The sequence below is a fragment of the Petaurus breviceps genome, unplaced genomic scaffold, assembly GCF_028583685.1.
Source record: "Petaurus breviceps papuanus isolate PSGF00001 unplaced genomic scaffold, PetGlider_PUasm1.0 207, whole genome shotgun sequence".
NCBI lineage: Eukaryota > Metazoa > Chordata > Mammalia > Diprotodontia > Petauridae > Petaurus > Petaurus breviceps.
This window is the reverse complement of record NW_027185850.1, coordinates 9,358,362-9,376,514: the sequence shown is the minus strand read 5'-3', so window position 1 is coordinate 9,376,514 and position 18,153 is coordinate 9,358,362. Positions and strand designations below refer to the sequence as shown.

General features: G+C 44.1%; 1 protein-coding gene across 2 annotated transcripts in view; it reads left to right on the top strand.

Moving 5' to 3' along the window:
- LOC138164887 (3',5'-cyclic-AMP phosphodiesterase 4B) overlaps nt 1–18,153 on the top strand; it is a 535,743-nt gene that overhangs the window by 353,385 nt on the left and 164,205 nt on the right. For both annotated transcript variants that reach the window (XM_069092825.1, XM_069092826.1), the window contains one exon: nt 16,010–16,204. In XM_069092825.1, coding sequence (XP_068948926.1) covers nt 16,010–16,204 — 195 coding nt within the window. The remainder of the gene's footprint in view (nt 1–16,009; nt 16,205–18,153) is intronic.

Genomic DNA, 18,153 nt, shown 5'->3' with positions numbered 1-18,153 from the left:
AACATGCGAAGGTAAACAGGGAAAAGAAATCATAAGGAACTTATCAAAGTTGAACTACTAACATTCCTACATGGAAAAACCATAATTGTAACTTATGAAACTTTTCTCAGTAGTTGAAGCGAACACACACACACATATGTCTATATATGAGGGTAAATGGGCATATGAATATATATATGTGAATGTGTGTATATGTTTACTGGTATACACAGAGGGCACAGGACCAATTTCACAGTAAGGAATGATACTTAAAAGGTGAAATTAAGAGGTGAGAGAGGAATATAATGACAGCAGATGGAGAGAGACAGAATGGGGTAAACTATCTCATATAGAAGAGGCAAGGAAAAATGGTTACAATGGAGGGGAAGAATAGGAAGGCAAAAGCGAATGGTTCAACCTTATTCCCATTGAATTAGGCTTGAGGAGGGAATGAAATACACACTAAATAAGGTATCTTACCCTCCAGGAGAGTGGGGGAGAAGGGGATGAGAAGGGGGATGATGGAAGGGAGGGCAGGCTGGAGGGGAGGGAAATATAGTCAGTCTTTTACAATATATCTACTATCTTATTGTTTTGCATTAGCCATACGTGTACAACCTATACTGAACTGCTTATCTTCCCATTAAGGCTGGGTGACAAGGGAGGAAGGGAATGAATCTTGAATTCAAAGTTTTAAAATCAAATACTCAAATATGTATATGTATATATATGTATATGTATATATACACACACACTCACACACACACATATGTGTGTGTGTATTATTATTAATACTATTTTACACTTAATTGGGAAATAAGATATACATGCACTGGGGCATAGAGATCCACTGGAAAAGTCGAAAAGGGTATGGGAGAAAATATGGGAGAGAGCAGATTGGAGGAGGGGATATCCTGTGGGACTGCTATTTTGGGGCGCTGGGCAGGGGAAAACTGGGGAGAAAATTTGGAACTCAAAATCTGGCAGAAATGAATGATGTAAATCAGAAATTAATAAAGCATTTGAAAAAGAAAAGAAAAGAAAAAGAAAAAGATTATGAAGAGCCTGCAAGGGGCTGGATGAATAGAGTGAGGGGCAGAGTGAAAGATGGGCGGGGGGGAGCTAGGAGGTCTTGCTTTGGTTTGGGGAGGAGTTTCCACTGATGAATACTTCTTCTAGTGAAGAGAGATAGTCTTTAAAGAAGGATGGAAACCGTGACCTGGGTGTGTTCTGGGGGATTTGATGCTCTAAAAGATCACTCACTCCTTCTTCATACCTTGAAAGAGGGAAGAGAGAAGTGCTAGGGCCAGCTGGTACCTGGGGGAGTGGAAGAGCATGAAGCAAGAAATGAGATTTTGGGGTAAATGGAGGGGAAGAGGTAATGAGGTAGAGGGTATGGATCCATGACAGGCTACTTAATTAGGGATTATTGGGAGACGTCCACTGACACCTGCAAGAATCAGCTTGTTCTGGGACTGAGACACAATGGGAAAACAATGCAGTGGCAAAAAGTGCCTTGAGGGGAGAGCTCAAATAGATAACCCAAAATTTGGGGGAGCATGAAGAATATAGAGAATGAAGAGAGACGAGATAAGTATTGGGGTCATGGATCAGCAGAACAGATTTTGAAATGTCCCTCCATTCTTTAGGTAAAGTAGTGTGGGCTATGGGGACAGAAGGTCCCACACATTGTTGGGTAACACCTTGGGTTGGTGCTTATTTGTTTCAAAGAAGGGCTTAGTGGGTCTGGTGGCATGTTGGGAAATGTAATGAGGTGAAAAAAAAATCCTGCCTGGCCACATCTCCTCTGTCTGTATTGTCTTGCCCCCCCCATTTCAAATATAAGCCCTTTGAGGGCAGGAACTATGTTGCTGCCTTTGGATCCCCAGTATTTAGAACTGTAAAAAATCTTCTCAATTTAAGCCCCTTGTAGGTGCTGGAATACATTTCTGCTCCATTTATTCATATTAGTTGTGTCACCTTGGAAAGGTCCCTTGTTCCTCTGAACGCTTATTTCCCTATCTGTATAATATTTTGTTGTTTTAATACAGTGGTTTTCAGTTCTGTCTGACTCTTCTCAACCCCATTTGGGATTTTCTTGGCAAAGACACTGGAATGGTTTGCATTTCCTTCTCCGGCTCATTTTACAGATGAAGATACTGAGGTAAATAGGGTCACACAGCTAATAAGTATCTGAAGCCAAATTTGAATTCAGGAAGATGAGTCTTCCCAATTCCAAGGTCAGTACTTTATCCACTGTGCCTGCTGGCTAGCTACCCCCATCTGTATAATGGGTAGAGTGAATATTTGCAATTCCTTAGCTCTCAGACTTGGAAAATAGTCCTGGTCCTTTAGGGGGGTGGAGAGAGCATTGCTTCATAAGCTCCTTGAGAGCAGGGACTTGTTTTCACTCTGGTCCATGCATCCCCTGCACTCAGCATACAGTAGGTGCTGAACTGATGCTTATTCATTGCGTTGTTTGGTTCTGGTACTGGCTGCAGCCATTTCTTAACTATTTCATATTCAGTAAACTCCCACTTGTTGTGTCTCAATTCCATAAAATTTGACATGGGGTAAAGGAGAAAGGCATAGACTAGGAAGGAAGGGGACAAGCATTTGTAAAGCTCCTACTATGTGCCAGGCTCTGTGCTGAGCACTTTACAAATGTATCTCATTCAGTCCTCACAGCGGTCCTGGGAAGTGGGTGCTGTTATCGTTCTTATTTTAGAGCTGAGGAAGCCAGGCAGCACAGGTCACATGCCCTGCCCAGGGCAGTAAATCCTGGGAGGCTAGTCAAGTGGGAGGTGAGACTTTAACTCAGACCTTCCTGACTCCAGGGTCAGAGTGCTGAGTTTGAACCCTAGCTATGTGACCTTGAACCAAGTCTTGGTCCTCAGTCTGCTCATCTGTGAAGTGAGTGACTTTGAACTGGATGCTTCTGTGCTGCCCCTAAACAAGGTTGTTCTTAATCTAGAATTACTGACCTTAAAAAATGGCATCTGCATTTCAATAAAACTCATTTCTTTTGCAATCCTGCATAATTTTTTTACGTATTTGAAAACACGATTTTGAAAAAAGATACATCGGCTTCATAGATTTCCCAAAGGGGACCAGAAAACAGAAAAAAAAGTGAAGAAACCTCCCAATCTAAATGTATGATCCAATAAGAAATTTCAAGTTTTCTAACTAAAAATTCAGGGCTTTGTTAGTCCCTGGGAACATCAAAGTTATTTCTTTATGATCTGCCCTTGAAGAAAAGCTGACACAAGGGACCTTTTCTCAATCCCCATTCCCCCTGACTTCTGTAGCCTCTGACACTGTCCATCGCTCTCTCCTCCTTGATCCCCTCTTCTCTCTCAGTTTTCAGGATGCCCACCCTCTCTCCTGGCTCTCCTCCTCCTTCTCTGAGTGTCCCTTCTCCATCCCCTTTGCGGGATTCTCCTCCAGGTCACACCCTTTAATCTTAGGTGTCTCTCAAGGACTCTCTTTCTATCCCCAATACTTAGTACAGTGTCTGCCCACATAGTAGGCGCTTTGTAAATGTTTACTGACAGATTAGGAAAAAAATATTTGCCCCCTTTCAATGGTGTCTGTCAGGGAAGTGAAGTGTGTCACCCAGCCTCCCTCCTCCTTCAGTGGGTGAAGTCATGGCCTCCCTCCCCCTTCTCTGCCAGCCCCTTCTCCCTCTCTGAGCTCCCACATGCTTCCCTGGGCCCAAGATATGATAATGGAAGCAGAATTGCTTTTGTTGAGGAGGCTAAGATGTGGCTCTGAAGGCATCCTTTGGGCTTTGATTGCGTACTTGTATTGCTAAAAATAAGCACAGAGAGCAGCAAAGTCTGGAAGACTCTGGTGGATTCCTAATAGAATTGCACGCTTGTCTATTTCTAGAATGATGCTCTAAAGCCCATCAGAGAGAGAATCGGGGCTTGATTGTTTGATGCAGTTCATGTGGCATCTTGGGGTAAAGAAGAAGACCTCAAATTGGCACTTTCCATCCCTCAGTGGAACATACAGGGGATAATACATGGGGAGGGAAAGAAATGAGAAAGAAAGAAAAGAGGGGGGGAGACAGAGAAGGGAGAGAAAGAGACAGAGAGGGACAGAGACAGAGAACGAGAGAGAGATAGGAAGACAGAGAGAGAGAGAGAGAGAGAGAGAGAGAGAGAGAGAGAGAGAGAGAGAGAGAGAGAGGGAGAGAGAGAGAGAGAGAGAGAGAGAGAGAGAAGGGGGGGGGAAGGAAGTCCATTATTGTTTCTTCAGTGTTCATTGGTGCTCTCCATTTGGACCAAGTTTCTGAAAGATAGAAAGCAGTCATCATGGATCATGTGGATGGAGTAGGAGGCAATATGGACTACAAGAGCCTATTAGGTAGACCTGAGTTCCGATCTTGATGCATGCTTGTTGTTGTTCAGACATTTCAGTCATGTCCAACTCTCTATGACCCCATTTGGAACTTTCTTGGCAAAGATACTAGGGTGGTTTGCCATTTCCTCCTCCTCTTCATTTTACAGAAGAGAAAACTGAGGCAAATAGTGAAGTGACTTGCCCAGGGTCACACAGTTAGCCACATTTGAACTCACAAAGATGAGTCTTTCCTGAATTCAGGCCCCACTCCCTATCCACTGTACCACCTGGCTGCCCTCCAGTGAATGGTAGATGCTGCCTAAATGCTTATCGACTGATTCACTGATCTCAGACATTTATAAGGTCTTGACCCTGGCACATCATTTAAACTCCCTCAGCCTCATCTGTAGGATAATAATAGCCAAATACCTATCTTGAGGGGTGGTGGTGGAGCCTAGATGAGATTATATGATCCTAAATCTGGTGCTTGAAAGGACCTCCTCACTTTACAGTTGGTCAGTCAGTCAAAGAACATATTAAACTCTTAGTGTATGCCAGGCACTGTGCTAAATGCCAGGGATACAAAAACAGGGAGTTCCTACCCTCAAGGAGCTTCTATTCTAATGGAGAAGACAACCAATAAATAACTAGTTACACACAAGATCTGTCCAGATTAATGAAGGTAGCCAGAGAGGGGAAGGTTGGAAGGTATTACCAGCTGGGGGGGGGGGGGGGGGCAGGGAGAGGGGACTCCTACAGAAGGAGGGGTTTAACCTGAACTTTGAAGGAATCATCTTTTTTTCTTCCATTCTACCATTATAGAAATGCTTGTTTTGTTTCTTATGTTCAGAATAAAAGAAATAAAACTTTAAATAAAAATGGAAGGAAGCCAGAGAAACAGACAGAGGGGAGGGAGAAGAGCTTTGCAGACTTGGGGGACCAAGACCCAGTGAGGTTAGCTCCACTGTTCAGTGTCCTCCAGGGAGCAGCCATCAGAGCCAGATCTGAGCCCACACCAGGGCCCTTAGTCCCCTCCCTGTCCACTGGTCCATTCTTTTGTCACCTGGGATGCCCTAGATTTTCTCCACACAGAGGCAAGGGCCTCTAGCGAGGTGACAGGGATAAATGAGGTTTGGGGACTTAAAGAGGGAGGAAGGGATTGGGAACAAACATTGGGGAGAGGGTGAGACAGAGTCAGTCAAGGAAGAATGTGAAACACAGTGAACCTTAAGACAGTGCAGATCTGTGCCACAACTCTCTGAACTTCTGGCCCCAGCCTGCTTGGAAAAGGCAGATCACTGGGGTGAGGTACAGGAGGGAGAGGACCCAGAGGGGAGGACACCTCTGCGTTTGTAAGTGTTCAGTGCCATGAATGCAGGGAGTTTTTAGGTAGTGATTCTGTTTCCAGAAGGAGGCAGGGGGGTATGATAGATACCTGGCCTTGAAGCCAGGACACTGAGGTCCAAATCTTGCCTCTGGCATATGTTGCTGCGTGACCTGGAGCAAGTCACTTCCTTCAGAGTTCTGTACAGGGTCCTAAGAAAATGGATTGTAAAGACAATGCTGACCTGTAGCAGCACAGAGTTTCCTCACCTGGCAGGTCCCTACACCCACGGTATCTCAAAGCCGCTCCTTACCCCCTATATTTACAGAAGAAATTTCTGTCTGCAAAAGGATGTTGGACTAGAAAATCTTGGAGGCTTCTTCCATCTGTAAGATTTTCCTTCCTCTTTTAACATTGAATTCAAGTTAATGAAGTATCATTAAAAGGGACAAAAAAATGGGGCTCGGAATCCTAGAGAGATGAACTTCCCTAGTAAAAATCCTTCCTTTGGTCATTAAGATCTTTGTCCCGGGAATGCTTTTTTGCTTTATTTTTAAGGGTCCCTCTCCCCTTAAGTATTTCCCATCAGGTTTGTCTTCTCATTCATTGAAACCACTGGAAATTCTCTTGTAAAACAGTGAGTTCTTTGTGATAGATTCTTGAAGGGTTCAACTCATCCCATTCCCTGTTCTAAGAACCGAACTTGTCCCTGTAAGCCACGCTGTCTTTTTTCATCTTCTGCCTCCTTTCTCCACCCACCCAGTCACTCAAAATACACTTGGCCCATCAGCCATCTTGAAGGGTTTCCAGTGGACCATGGGGAAAACCAGGCTGCTCTCAAATTTTGATTTCCTTCAGTCCAAGTAGAAGCAACACTTTAATTTAGGATCATAGAACCATAACTTTTAAAGAACCTCAGAGGCCTTAAGCTCATTTGATAAATGAGGAAACTAAGGCCCAAAAAGCTTAAATGACTTTCCCAAGGCCATATGGGAATTGTCAGAGGTAGGATTTGAACCCTGTCGGATACTCTCCCTTTCCTCATTTTTTTAAAATCAGCTCTGGTTCTCCTCCTGCTATGCTGACTGCATCCTCTGGATCTCCTTTGTTCTAGGTACTTCTCTCAACAAATGGGAGGAATTGTTAGCATTTGGGAAGTGGGGAAGGGCACAAGCAATCTGTTCCACATTAAAGAAACTCTCCATGTGGAATAGCAATTGGACTGATTTGGTGTAGTGCAAGCATCGGGTTGGGCAGACATCTTGTACTAATGTACAAAGGCAGGAGAAACAGAGTCAGCTTCCAGAAATGTGTCATACTGGAGTCCAGTTTGGCAGAAATGGGTGGGGGGGAATTTAGGGAGAGGTTAGACTGATTGATCATAGATATAGTGCTAGATATAAGCTACAGATGATGATGAGTGGAGTTTTCATACCAGAAAGTTCTCAACACCAATGAAACACCATCCCTAATCCCCCATCAAATATATATGTATACACACATCATACACACATATGTATGCATGTACGTAAGCACACATGTGTGAACATACCACTGTTGATGACATCTATGATGTGGGGAATTCCTGGTGTGAAAACTCCATCCGCTGGTTCAGCTCAGCTTCTCAGTTATGGCTTACAGGCTTAGCTGACTGGGTAATGAATGGTGAAGAACATATATCCTCATATATTAAAGGAAAGATTTGAACCCAGGTTTTCCTAACTCCCAAAGCTGGCTCTCTCACCAATAAGCAAGCAATAGCCTCTCTCTCATGGTGTTATCTGAAAATCTTCACTCTCTTGGGACTTGGAGGCGCTGGAAGAATATGCGGCAGGACTTTGTGGAGTAAATTACTTCCTCCCAGGCTCTGCTGATTGATTTTGTGAAGTTTCGGTTGGCACAAGGATGTGAGCTCGCCTTAAAGGGTGGTCTCGTTTCTGGAAACATTCCCCTCTCCTCCACCAGAAACTGATGGGTTGAACACGTTTTCACCTTCCTGGAAATAATGCCTTTATTATGAGGGAGCGGTAATGTTTTAATGTGGGGCCATTTTCCTTTCTCATTAAAGTCTTAAAACACAAACACAATTTGAAGCTATTAAAGGCTCACTCTAAAACACAGTCTCAGGCAGCTGAAACTGAATTTCAGGAAAATTGGCCCCCAGCCCCTCAATCTCGTTTTCACAATCTGGTGTTTTGGAGGGGGGAGGGAGAGTCGGAGGTTGTTTTGTTGTTGGTTTTTTTTTCCCCTAACTGTTTGTTCCCTCTGTCAAGAGAATTCAAACTAGGAAAGGATTCCAAATAGCATAAAAAACCACTTAGCAAACACATTGTCCCCACAATCCAGGCCAAGTGCTTTATCCACCAACGTTCTCCACCTGAAGGAATATTCAACCGTCATTAAGGCTTAATGGGGTTCAACTCTGAAAAAAGAGAAAGTCAAACAGATGAGATAATGCATCTGAAGGGGATCTTTGCATTATTTTGTTGCATAAAATTGGATTGTATTTAATATCCCTTGAAACAGACTAGAATTTAATGAGATGTTTAAACTCAAAGGGCCTTCAGTGAGTCCAGACTCCTAGAAATTAGAGATTAGAAAGCAGGAAAGAGGAGCTCAGATGATGGGGCGAGGTCCCACAGGTACGAGGCAGGGGCAGAGGCAGAAGCCTCGTTCACTCAGGCCCTGACTTTCCTGTAAAGACTGGGCTATGGCGCAGCTCCTGGAAAACTTTCATCAGGTAGAGCTTTCATTCTGTCAATTTTTGTTCTAATGGAATTTTGACAGGAAAAGAATGTCTTTACAGAAGGAAACAGAAGGGGGCAGGACCAAGAATAAAGTCCCTTGCAAAGGGGGAGAGGATGGACTTGCAACAAGATCTAACTCCTATCTTCCAATCTGGATGTGGACAGAAACCCTCCCTACAATGAACATCAGTTCCATGATGATACTGAGGATGGTGAAGGAATTTAAATGAAAGTCATAAGAGAAATGGTCCCAAGAACCGGGGATGAGAAGGCCAGGGAGGGGTAGAATGGCTGTCCTCAAATATGTGAAAGGCTAAAATGTGGAAGAGGGAGTTGCCTTCAAGGCTTCTTTCAGCTCAAGATGGAGGCTCCCATGAGGTACCTTCTTTATGAAGGCAGCATCCCTTACTCTGGACTCGGGAGTCTGAACTTAAAAAGATCTGTTCTGCGAAGTTTGGATTCAGTCAAAGGGCCACACTTGAAGATGTAAAGACTGCAGTTTCCCCATCCTTGGTCTAGAGTGCTTGTGTTCACAGACACAAGAGCTCCAGGGAAGTGAGATCTTCACACAACTTGCAAATAGAAGGGGTATTGGGGTTGGAGTTGCGGGGGGGGGGGTCTAGAAACAGGGAGTAATAAGAACTCACATTGATACAGCACTTGTTTTTTTTTTTTGCTTTTTGGAGAGCAATTGGGGTTAAGTGACTTGCCCAAGGTCACATGGCTAGATTTTGTGTTAAGTGTCTGAGTCTGGATTTGAACTCAGGTCCTCCTGACTTGAGGGCTGGTGCTCTATTCACTGTGTCACCTAGCCTCCCTGATACAGCACTTATAAAGTTTGTACTTTACATATAATATTGAACATGGTCCTCCCAACAGCCCCAAGAGCTAGGTGCTAGTATTATCCACACTTTAGAGCTGAGGAAAGTGAGACTGAGAAAGGTATATGACTTGTCCAGGATTCCACAAGGAGCCCAGGACTCGCTGGCTAAGAATACAGCTCTCTCTCTGCTCTGCCACTTTTCTCAGTAACTCTAGCCCTGATCATTGACATAGTCAGGCACCTGTCAGCTCATTTCAGGGCTTTCATCTTTCCAATCTAGCCATATTTCTTTTCAAGCTGCTTGTTTCTCAGATGGGCTTGCCTAATCATCTGGAAGAAGTCCCAATTCTAGGCAATAGAAGCCCCATTGGGAACAAGGAGGCCATTGTGAGTTGAACCCTAAGTTTCCATCTCCCCCAGCTCTGCTTTGAACAGAAAAATTTGCTAGAACTAGCTGGGATGTTACCAGCGACTAGCTCCCCTGGAGGACATCCCTGCCAAAAAGGAGCCTCTTCAAAGTGGAGAAGGAATTGGTCCTGGTGTCTCTGGGGCTCTGCCCTTGTGCTGAGAATCTCAGTGTACAAGCAGCAGCATGGGGATCAGGGAGCACACATGACATGTGCTCTCTCTGTTCTCATGCTTTAACTGAAGGTCTCATCAACACCTTCTGGTCCCATTCCCTTTGCCTTCGTTTACCCCCCCTCAAGCTTTTCAATGTGATCTTTTATCCTGTTTTTGTCTGAGTCCTGTTCCTGTTCTATGGATTCTGTCCCAGCATTTTCCCTCCTAATGGTGGCTGAGTAAGAGGTAGCTGTCTTCTGCCATCTGCTGGTTTGCTGTCTTCAGTGGGGAAAGGAAGAAAGAAAGGAAGGAAGGAAGGAAGGAAGGAAGGAAGGAAGGAAGGAAGATATTCTCTAAGGTTGTATCATGTCACTGAAATGGCTTTATTACCTTTTATAGATCATAGCTGACCTTAACTCCCATCTTTCCACTCTACCTTAAAGCCTGGTTACAACACCTACCACTCTGACCCAAATCTATCACCAGCCACCAAAATTCAGGTAGCAACTAGGAGTAGCAGGAGGTGCCAGTATGTGTCTGGGGACCATAAGGGCAGAGGAGGCATTATGGTATGGCATAGGTCCATCCATATGCACTTGATCCTTGGTAGCTGGATCATTCTGTGTAGAACAGTGCCCATTGCTTTAAAAAGAACCCCCAAAAAACCAAACAAACAAATAAACAAAAACACCTAAGCCCATATACATAGGATCATCCATTTATATCTAGAAGAGACTTCAGAGGTCAGTTAGCTCATTTTACAAATGAGGAAACTGAGGTTTAGAGATCTTCAGTGATTCAGCCAAGGTCACCCAGACCTCAGGACCACAGTAGTTTGTCTCTGGTTGTAGAGATAATAGAGACCACTGGAATTTATTGAGGAGGGGAGGTGACATGGGCAGACTCCTAGATTAGGAAACACTTGCAAATGAGTTTCCCCTTCCTGGTGACCTTTAAACAAAAGGCAGATTGTAAGTAAATTGTAGAGGCAATGTGCTAGACCAAGTGGCTTCAGAGGCCCCCAGGGCCCAGAAAGTATCTGAAATCTTTCTTTATTTCTCCTTCCTTCCTTCTCTCCTTCCTTTCCTTCTATTGTTCCTTCCTTCCTTCTCTCCTTCCTTTCCTTCTCTTGTTCCTTCCTTCCTTCTCTCCTTCCTTTCCTTCTCTTGTTCCTCCCTTTCTTCTCTCCCTCCCTCCCTCCCTCCTTCCTCTCACCATCAATTTGTACTAGAAAGATTCTCAGAGGTAATCTAGCCTCACTCTTTCATTTTACAGACAGGGAAACTGAGGCCTAGAAAGAGTGACTGGCTTGTGCAAGGGAATAGATGTCAGAATCAGTTTCCAGCCTAGGTCCCCTAACTCCTATTTATAATTTATAAATTTATAATAATATACAATTTTATAGTTTATACAATATATATCTTTATAATGTATACAAAAGTTTTGGCAAATTTCTAAGTACTGTTTATACATGTCAGCTATCGTTGTTATTTACAGACTCAATCAAGAAGCCCTTATTAATTGCCTACTGTGTACCAGGCATTCAGTTAGGGATTGCGGAGACAAATGCAAAGAATGCATCAATTCTACTCTCCAGAAAGAGAGTTCAGACTCTCAGAGTTATAAGGACACAGAGTGGCTTCCATGAGTAGCTGAATGAGAATCCCCACTACATATTCGCAACAAGTAGACACCCTGACTGGATCTGAAGACCTCTGGTGAGGGGGAACCCACTACCTCTTGGGGTACCTAGAACATGGAACATTAGAGTTGGCGGGGACTCTAGAACTTGGCCCATTCCAACCTTAAGTCTAAAATGTCTGTGCTGGGGGTGCTCACTTCTCCCTCAGATTTATCATGACATTTTACACATCCCCTACTCTCTTCTCATAGTCTACTTTGTATTTTAGTCCTTTGTGTACCTGTCTATTCTCCCTGACTCAGTTTTGAATTATTCGAGCAGTGACTGTGTCTTATTCACCATCTTTGTTCTTCCACTCTGGTCCATCTAGCAGTGGCTGTTGATTGTATCCAGGATCTTGGATTGTTTATACAAGGGGGAAACCCATTACCTTAGACTTTCACAGACAATGGAAAGGGATCATGCTCCTGAGTTCTGCCAGGGACTGAATCAATATGTATTTATTAAGAGCTTACTGTGTGCTATGCATTGTGTTCAGCACTGGGGATACAAGTAGAAACAAAAAAGAGGTGCTTATATTCTAATTCTAGAAGCTTACATTGTAATGGAAAAAGAGAACACAGAAAAGGAAGGTGAAAAGTAGGGGGCAGGAGAAGGTATCTTTATTGGACTGTGGTGGAGAAAGACTCAGGGATGGAGCCTGGAGAGGAATGAGTGTGGACATAGCTAGCATGGACACTTCTTTGAGAAAGGGGCTCCTGTGGTATATGATTGAGATGGAATATTGCTGTGCTATAAGAAAGGAAAAGCAGGATGATTTCAAAAAACCTGGGAAGACTTACATGAACTGATGTAAGTGAAGTGAGCAGAACCCAGAGAATGTTGTACACAGTAACAGCAACATTGTTCAGTGAAGAACTGTGAATGGCTTAGCTATTGTCAGTGATAAAGCACTCCAAGACAATCCCAAAGGACCCAAGATGAAGCAAGCATCCCATCTGCCTCTGGAGAAAGAACTGATATTGACTGAATACAGACTGAAGGCATGATGTTTTTCACCTTCATTTTTGGAGTCTTCTTGTACAAAATTACTAATATGGAAATGTTTTACATAATTGCACATCTATAACCTGATTGCTTACCATCTCAGAGAGGGGAGAGAGGAGGGAGGAATAGAATTTGGAACTCAAAACTTTAAATTAAAATGTTAAATATATTTTTTAAATAAAGTAAAATACAAAGGGGGAAAAAGAGGGAAAAAAAGAAAAGAAAAAGAGGCTTCCCAGAAGAACTGAATGGCAGAGGGAAGAATTTCATAGGGAAGGAGGCTACTGGGACATGGTGGGAAAGATATTTTCCTTGGGCAAGCTACAGCTGGAAAGGTTAATTATACTCACATAAAACAATGTTAATACTGATTAAAATATGTAGTGCTACTTAAGCATCTACTTTCAAATGGATTTCATTCTTTTGTCTACTGTATTTTCTCAAAGTGTTATGAAACAAAAACTCACAGTGACCAGACAGCACCCTCCCCCTTGGAGGGGGAAAATACATCCTGAAAGAGCTGCAAAGAGCCAGGACAGGTGTGGAAAGAGGGGGAAAAGGGGCAAAACATTGGCAGACTGGAACTGGAAAGTCAGGAAATCATCATTTTTTGCTCCCAACATTGGCCTGGGGAAATCCCAAGTCTCAGGTAATGTAAACTTCTGGACTTGGCAGCTTCAGAGTCATCTGGCCCAGCCCTGACCTGAAGAACAAACTGCTCAGCCTCTCCCTGACAGTCTCCAATGAAAGGAACCAGATTCTCCCAGAGTGAAGCCCATTCAATGGAGCAGTGATTGTAACAGTTCAGAGAGTCTTCCTTACCTGGCTCAAACCCCATCTCTTTCCACAGACCACCCATTGTTCCCAGCTCAGTCCTCTGGGGTCCAGTAAAATCGGCTCAGTCCTCTTGTCGCTTACCAGACTGTGTTCAAATATTTGCGGAGAGTGGTTAATGGGCAACTATCCCCAACCACCCAACTACCGACCCCATTCCAAGTTCTGCCATCCACAGAGTCCTCATGGAACATTAGAGTACAATGAGTGAGTAGGCTTAGATTGATTATAGCAGCAGGTTAGCTCCAATTTGAGGATGATGGTGAATGCCATGGGGAAATCGGAACGGGGATGTAAGGGAAGGGGTGGGTCAACCTTCTCAGAGGGGCTCTGGGATAGGGGTCACTTCCTGGGTAGGTTGGGGGTGGGGTACATCTCCCAACTAGTCTAAAAGGGGTCTGGCCTCGCCCCTGGAACCATCCATTCCTTCAGTAAACTGCAGTAATTAGAGCCCCAACTCTGGACTTTAAGTGGGTCTGTGTGAGTTGAATGAAATCTCTCTGTGGCTACATTTGCATACATTATGCAGCTTCACCTCAGGCTGGCTCTTCATCTCCTCAGTCAGTGGGTGTTTTCTGGATGGCAGGAGTTTGTCCATAAACATCTGAAAATATTCATAGTCTGCGGTTAATTAGGCTGTGAGATTCATCAGCTGGAAACTTGGAGGTGCTTCTGTGTAATCAAATTCTTAGCTCCAGGCCCTCTTCTCTCCAGAAATGCTGGGTTGTGACTGTGACCAACCCATTTGGGAGAGAGGGAGCTTGGTCTTGTTCTAAGTTCAGTGTCATTGCCTGGGATCATCTCTCTCTGTCCTCCCCACACATTTTGCTCTGATTTTGTCTCAGATTGAGTCAAAACGATGTAGTTTATCATAGACCTGCCAGTGATTCTGTGAGTGTACAATGGGGAGAGGACTGCATTTAGAGTCAGAGGGCCTGGGTTCAAATCTTACATCTCCCACTTACTGATGTGACCACAGGAAACCATTTATTCACAGAATTACAGATTTTAAGAGTTGTAGTAGAGCTCTCTGGTCCAACCCATGCCAGAAAGCAATGCCTACTATAATATACCCAATAAGTGACCTACTTATTGGGTACAATAACCCACCTACCCCTGGTTTCTCATTTATTAGATAAGCAGTTGGATTAAGTTAGCTTTTAAGGTTATGATAGAAAAGAAGGACAATGATGGGGAGCGACTGTCCCCTCCCTTAGCACAATGCAAGGCACATAGCTCCTTAATTGATTGATCCCAGCCTTCAAATGCTGATGCCTGCAACACAAGTTCACCTTTGTCCCCCCGCCCCAGGACCTCTCCTGACATAGGTAGAGGACATGGTAGTTCTTTCCTAGGATTACCAGCAGCAGGCTAATCCCACCTTCAATCGCTATAGAAGTTACTGGCCTGGAACAAAACATAGATTCAGTTCAGGCCATCAGAATGGGAACAGAAGTAAGTACTCGGTGCCTGGTCTTGGCAAGTGCTTTGTATGATCATACTAGAATGCCATCAGTCTGCTGACATGGTGCACAGATGGGATATCCAGCAACTGGTGGGAGTCGTCTGCTGGTTCCTCTGAAATGTGCTCATGGGTGAATGAAGGGAACGGTGACTCCCGATCCATGCTGGCCCCACACACACAGTCCTTTGCCAAGTCTGGTCATTTCCATCTCTGCAGCTTCCCCTGCATAAGCCCCTGCTCTCCACTCACCCAGCCACTCCCCTAGTTCCAGTTGTCATCCCCACTTGCCTGGATTATTGCAATAATGGTCTCTCAGACTCCAGTTTGTTCAATTTAGTAAACGTTGGTTATGTGCGAAGCATCATGTTAAGTATTGGGGTGACATAAAGAGGCCAAGGACAGTGCCTGCCTTCCAGGAGCTTACGGTCTAATGGCGGACACAACATGCAAACACGCATGTGCAAAGCAAGCTACACACGGCGTAAATGGAAAATAACTGAGAGGGAAGCGTTGGGATTAAGAGGGGTCCGGCTTCATCACGCTCTCCTCCACCCTTCTCAGGAAGCCTCTCCCAGCGACTCTACTTGGCCTCTTGTTTTCTCTCACATCAGACTGGGAGCTCCTGGAGGGCAGGGATTGCCTTTGGCCCATGAGCACAGTGCCCGACACTGAGTATTCACCGACTGATCTGCATGCTATTCCTCACCCTCCATCTCCAGGCACCGTGCCTTTGCATTGGCTGTGCCCCATTCCTGGAATCTTCTCCCTCTTCCCACCTCTACTCATTAGCTTCCTGGCCTTCCTTCATGACTCAGCTGAAATCCCTCCTTCTGCAGGAGCCCTTCCCTGCTTTCCCCACTACCCCCAGAGCCTTATGCTTGAAATTACCCTTGAAGTCTCTTCAAGGAAGGGTTATTTGCCTATTGTCTCTGCCATTAGAATGTAAGCTCCCCAAGGCCAGTACCTTTGTCTTCCTTTGTACACCCAGTGCTTAGCCTGGCATCTTTCAAATGGCCTATACTTACATTTTTGTTTGTCGGTTTGTGGACAGATTGTAGTAATAATCGATTCCCACTATAAGGCTGTGAGACTATATAGGTCTGCCTACCCATTAAAGCCTGGTGATCAGAGAAGCTAAGGAAAAGGAGGCTACTTTGATCTTGTCTGATGCCCAAGTCACTGACAATGGTGACATCTCTCCAGACCACAAGTGACTCAGTTTCTCTGCTTTCTTTTTCAGTTTCGATGTGGAAAATGGCCCATCCCCTGGTCGAAGCCCCCTGGATCCACAGGCCGGCTCTTCCTCGGGGCTTGTGTTACATACCACCTTCCCAGGGCACAGCCAGCGTCGAGAATCATTCCTCTACAGGTCAGACAGTGACTATGACCTCTCGCCAAAGGCTATGTCTAGGAATTCTTCCCTTCCAAGTGAACAGTAAGTATCAGCTTCTGGCTTCCAATCTCACACCTCCTTCATTTATTGTCGCTATTTAAAACAAAACAGATACACACAAAACCCTAAACAAGGCCTCATTCCCTTTTCACCTGGGACCAACAAAGTGTGAAAATGAATAGAAGGAAATGCTGTGAATATTTTCAGGCCCTCAGGAACATCACTGAGTATTGGGAACACAAGACATGTGTTGTCAAAGGCATTAACAATATGGCATGCTTAGGGTGTGGGTAGGAATTAGGGTAATGAGTACTTTCAGCTTTATTCCCTGCATTATTTAGACAACAGGGGTCTTAAGATACTTTTTAAATGCTCTTAAGTGATATTTGGATTTTCTGGCAAGGGGAGAGCAGCTAGTCAGGCACCTGGGTTTTCCTTCTGGCAAAACATTATGGTGGAGTTGGAGCAAGGGAGGGGAGGAGAAACAGAAGTGTGTCCCTCTCTTGAATCTTCCAGTCATGCCCATTTGTGAAGATATTTGCTTGGTGAAACTACACTCATGGAGTTCTATTAATTAGCTGTAGTCAAGTGTTTCCATTTTCCTTTGATTAATTAGGGGTCTCTGATTTTCATTTAAGGAACAACCCCTGGGTTGTGTTTCTGGTTTAATCTAATTTCAGAATCCAAATAACATTGAATACCACAGCCCATGAGTTAAAAGCTTTCTGGGTACACATGAGAGGTTTTTGGTTGCTTGGTTAAAAAACATTGCATATATAAAAACATCAGTGAGGAACTTTAATCCCAAAGAGGAAAAATTCTACTGGGTCTTCGGTTCCTAGAAGGGATCGACAAAATGGATAGGAATGCCTAAGGCAAAGGCAGAGAAGATGGTGAGATACAAAGGAAGGAATGCTGGTTTCTAATCTCAGTCTTGCCATTACTGGAATGACATTGGTCAAGACATACCTTCTCTGTCCCTGTTTCCCCACATTGCCTTCAACTGAAGGGCACCAAACCTGAAACCCAGGAAGACCTGGGTTCCAATCCTGCTTGGACACTTGCTGATTGTGTGACTTGACTTCTCTGTGCCTCAGTTTCCTCATCTGTAAAATAAGGTCTTGACAATCTCTAACACTACTCTAGCACTAAATCTATGATCCTATCATAAGTGGTTGAACTTTGGATGGCTGCAAAGATCTCTTTCTGCTCCAAATCTGTGAGCCTATGAAGATATCCTCAAAGGTTTCTGTAGGAATCATCAACAGGCGCACCTCGGTGTCTCTAAATTATTGTGAATGACCATTGAAGTCTGTAGTATCTCCCTTGACAATCTCTTTCACTCACATGGCTTCATCTATGCCAAAAACTCCCACATGTAGCTTTCCCATCCTGAGTTACCATCTCAGATCACTGAGTATTTATAGGATATCTCTCCCTTAAACAATTTATCATCTCAGCTTAGGACATCCTAAAATAATACTCCCCCAACACACACACACACACACACACACACACACCTGCTTCTCCACCCTATTTCACTGTTTCTATGGGCAACCCCACCATTTACATGATGTCCTGGGTTCATAAGCTTGAATTTTTCTTGTCAATTCTCTCATCTTCACATCCACCAGACATGTAACTTCTCACGGCCAGTTAGTCAGCTCTTCTCTGAAGTAGCCCTCATAAGACAAACTCCTAAATAAGCATCTTTATTGCCACCTGCCTGGATTATTTCAGTACCCTCTTTATAGGTCTTTCTGCCCCTTCTCTGATGTTATCCCAATCCACTTTTCATACCCTTGCCAGAATAATAAATTATTATTACGTGTACAAATGTTTATCTCAGAAATCTTAAGAGATTTCCTTTGCCTTCCAAGTAAAATTCAAACTCCCTTATGCAAAACTTTCCACAATCTGGTATCTATCTTCCTTGTAAAATACACACACACACACACACACACACACACACACACACACACACACACACA